Source organism: Sinocyclocheilus anshuiensis, unplaced genomic scaffold (genome assembly GCF_001515605.1).
Source record: "Sinocyclocheilus anshuiensis isolate Anshui unplaced genomic scaffold, SAMN03320099.WGS_v1.1 scaffold599, whole genome shotgun sequence".
Taxonomy (NCBI): Eukaryota; Metazoa; Chordata; class Actinopteri; order Cypriniformes; family Cyprinidae; genus Sinocyclocheilus; species Sinocyclocheilus anshuiensis.
In genome coordinates this window covers 61064-65157 of record NW_015552567.1, presented here as the reverse complement: position 1 = coordinate 65157, position 4094 = coordinate 61064, and the positions used below count along the sequence as shown (strand labels likewise).

The window sequence follows — 4094 nt, the reverse complement described above, 5'->3', positions numbered from 1 at the left end:
TTTTGTTTTCTTTGCGCAAAAAAGTATTCTCGTAGCTTCATAACTTTACAGTTGAACCACTGATGTCACACGGACTACTTTGTCGATCATCTTGGTACTTTTCTGGACCTTGAACGTGGTAGTTACCTTGCTGTCTATGGGAGGGTTCGAGAGCCCTCAGATTTCATCAAAAATATCTTAAATTGTGTTCCGAAGATGAACGAAGGTCTTACGGGGGTGGAACAACACAAGGGTGAGTAATTAATGACAGAATTTTCATTTTTGGGTGAACTAACCCTTTAATTATCTGCATCAGGTGTTAGTTTTTCTGTTTGGCTGATAAGTGTCAGAACTAGGTCTTAATTAGTTTATGTTTTAACAGCACTTATCTTGTTATTATACTAAAGAACAAAGTTAAATCTGCCATCAGCCACCTTGCTCTCTAAGGTATCAGCATTGGCCATCAAAAGAATCCATATCGGTTAATACTGATAGTATCGACAGTATTGTACAAGGAACCACGTGAAAATAATTATGTATTAATCAACTGCCCTGTAATCATAATTTATAAGAATAAACGTTCTTGGTGTTTTACTGTTTTTACTGGTGTATTAGTTGGAAACCGTAGTGAATTGTATGTATAGCTACTTTTTTTTTTTTTTTTGGGAAGATAATGTCCCAGAATATGTGGAGTGGTGACTGGGTTGCTTTTTTCCTTACTGAAGTCGCCTGCAAGATCATTGTACATTGCATCTGGGACTCATTGCTCTCTATAAGAAAACAGATAAGGAAAATGTGCATTTACACGTTCATTCAAAGGGGTCAAAAGTCTACCCTAAACCAGACCACCACCAAACTTTTGTGGTTTGAGAGATCCGATCACTATCTGATAATGTAACTTGGGTGTATTTACTTCACTTGGCTTTTAATAAGGTCACAATTGTCATTCGATCCCCGAAAACAGATTAATGCCATGTGTAAAGGAGCCCTAATTAGTGCATAATCAAGATATCCTTAAAAAAGTAGTTCTGTACAGTACAAGCTACAAACAAAGAGCTGCTTACTAAATTGAAGCTAAGAGTATACACTTTATAAACACATAACTTTTAATTGATATTTAATTTCGCAACTACAGCAGTTTCTATCTGGCAAGAAAAAATAGTATAATAAATTTTAATAAATATTCACAGAGTAAAATTATTAAAACACACTAATGTATATAACTCACTAAATATTTTTAAAATGCAGTCTGGACTTCTGTGCAGGCTAAAACACTTATTGCAGAGGGTTTCAACTCTGTTCCTGGAGTCCCCCAACACTACACATTTTGAATGTGTCCCATTTCAGATCTTGGTGTCTTCTACTGAGACCTGAATGATGACCTGAATCAGGTGTGTTTGATTAAAGAGAAATGCAAAATGTGAATGGTTGGAGAGGGCTCCAGGAACAGGGTTTAAAAACACTGGCTTGTTGGATCTAAGAAATCATGTTTATTTACATGAAACATCCAAGCGAACCAATACACTCAGTCAAACTTCCCAACACAGTGAGTTGACAGTTGGGTTATTACCTCCTTCACTCAGCTGTGCCATGGGACCAACAGCAATGTAGTGTTTTGTTACACTACACCACTACTTGTTTGAAAAAAGTAGCTTGTTAGCGTTTTGAACAGCTGAATATTGTCACACTACTGAAAAAAAAAGTGTTGTATTTTTAGTTATTTACTATGCAGGGCTGTTCCTAGTAAATGCCTTAGGAGTTTTTATTTCCAAACCTCTTAAATCAAATCTCACAGTTATGGCAGTTTACTATTATTTCTTGATATTTTTTTCGAAGATTTAAGTAAACCACGAGTAGATATTTTCTCTTCTTTGGTATTTTTTTCATCAGCTGATTCTTTTTCATTTTCTGATTGATCAACTTTTTGTCCATGAGCTTTTTTATTTAATTTTGCCTCTTTTTCTTCTTTGTAATTGTTCACATTTTTTCTTTCCTTCTTTACATCTTTCTCTGTTTGCCCCTTTGATGCACTCTCTTTTACTTTGTTAAGCCTTTCTTTCTCAACTTTCTCTTTCTCCAGATTTCCCTTTTCTGCCTTTTGTTTGGCCAGTCTTTCCTTTTCCACTCTCTCTTTCTCCAGCCTTTCTTTTTCTGCTATCTCTTTAGCCAATCTTTCTTTTTCTGATTTTTCTTTTGCGAGTCTCTCTTTTTCTGCCTTTTCTTTCTCAAGTCTTTCTTTTTCTGCTCTTTCTTTAGCCAGTCTCTCTTTTTCTGCCTTTTCTTTCTCAAGTCTTTCTTTTTCTGCTCTTTCTTTAGCCAGTCTCTCTTTTTCTGCCTTTTCTTTCTCAAGTCTTTCTTTTTGTGCTATCTCTTTAGCCAATCGTTCTTTTTCTGCTTTTTCTTTAGCGAGTCTCTCTTTTTCTGCCTTTTCTTTCTCAAGTCTTTCTTTTTCTGCTCTTTCTTTAGCCAATATTTCTTTTTCTGCTCTTTCTTTAGCCAGTCTCTCTTTTTCTGCCTTTTCTTTCTCAAGTCTTTCCTTTTCTGCTTTTTCTTTAGAGAGTCTCTCTTTTTCGGCCTTTTCTTTCTCAAGTCTTTCCTTTTCTGCTTTTTCTTTAGCAAGTCTCTCTTTTTCTGTCTTTTCTTTGGCCAATCTTACTTTTTCTGCTTTCTCTTTCTCCAGTCTTTCTTTGTATGCTTTTTCTTTAGCCAGTCTTTCTTTTTCTGCCTTTTGTTTCTCAAGTCTTTCTTTTTCTGCTTTTTCTTTAGCCAACCTTTCTTTCTCTGCTTTCTCTTTCTCCAATCTTTCTTTTTCCGCTTTTTCTTTAGCCAGTCGTTCTTTTTCTGCACTCTCTTTCCCCAGTTTTTCCTTTTCAGCCTTTTCTTTAACAAGTCTCTCTTTTTCTGCCTTGTCTTTGGCCAGTCTTTCCTGTTCTGCTTTTTCCTTAGCCATTTTTTCTTTTTCTGCCCTCTCTTTCTCCAGTTGTTCTTTCTCCGCTTTTTCTTTAGCCAATCTTTCCTTTTCTGCTTTTTCTTTAGCCAATCTTTCCTTTTCTGATTTCTCTTTCTCCATCCTTTCTTTTACTGCTTTTTCTTTGGTCAGTTTTTCTTGTTCCACTCTTTCTCTCTCTGCTTTCTCCTTGGCTAGTTTCTCCTCTTGTTCTCTTTGTATTCGTTCCTCTTGAAGCTTAACTTCTGCCTCTTCTTTGACTTTTTTGGCAGCAAGAGCAGCTTGTCTCTCCTCTTCCTCTTGAGCCAACACACTATGGACCTCAGCAAGGGCTAGTTTGGCAATCTTTTTGGCTTCAATCTTCTCATGAATAATTCGTAGCTGCTCCTTCAGAGCTGCTTTCAGCTTTCGGCCAATATCCTTGGTAGGATGTTCTGAGAATGAGTGGGACAAAAATTCACATCTCAGAAGGCTCATCATTCATGTCCCATGCAAACACATATATTATATGACTGAGCTATCTTAGGTGACTGAATAACTGTCTACCTTTCATAATTCTTCAGTGAGGAAAATTCACATTCAGTTCTTTTATTTAGATTTAAGATTTTGTGATGTTCAATTTATTGTGCATTTTATAATATACAGTCATGGCCAAAAGTTTTGGCAGTGACACATTTTGTGTTTTGCAAAGTTTTCTGCTTAAACTGTTGTGGTGTTCATTCACAAAAAAACTAATTTCACTCTTTTTTTTATCCTGACACAAAATGACCAGCTAACATTAATTGATTAATCATATCAGCAGCACGTGAAAGTGTGAATGAGTACTAGTCAGGTGAAATCACTGTCATACTAATTAGATTGTCAGAGCAGACTGATTGCTATAAAAGGAGGGAAGAAGCGCTTCCAATCATTGTGTTCTTGTTACCAGTGGTTACCTCCAAAGAAACACGTGCAACCATCATCGCTTTGCATCAAAATGGCCTCACATGCAGAATACTGCACCTGAAAAACCATTTACTGGATCATCAAGAACTTCAAGGAGAGAGGTTCGACTGCAGTGAAGAAGTCTTCAGGACGTCCCAGAGTGTCCAGCAAGCACCAGGACCGTCTCCTCCTGAGGAGTCAGCTATGGAATCGTGTCACCACCAGTGCAGAGCTTGCTCAGGAA

General features: G+C 36.9%; 1 protein-coding gene across 2 annotated transcripts in view; it reads right to left on the bottom strand.

The window, feature by feature from the left end:
• Positions 1–4094, bottom strand: part of LOC107664966 (aspartyl/asparaginyl beta-hydroxylase-like) — a 62032-nt gene that overhangs the window by 27466 nt on the left and 30472 nt on the right. Inside the window, exon 6 of one of the 2 annotated variants that reach the window (XM_016455672.1) lies at positions 1192–3360. The exons of the other annotated variant lie outside the window; for it this stretch is intronic. Coding sequence (XP_016311158.1) covers positions 1775–3360 — 1586 coding nt within the window. The 3' untranslated portion in view covers positions 1192–1774. Of the gene's footprint in view, positions 1–1191; positions 3361–4094 lie in introns of those variants that run through there. 2 annotated transcript variants of the gene reach the window in all.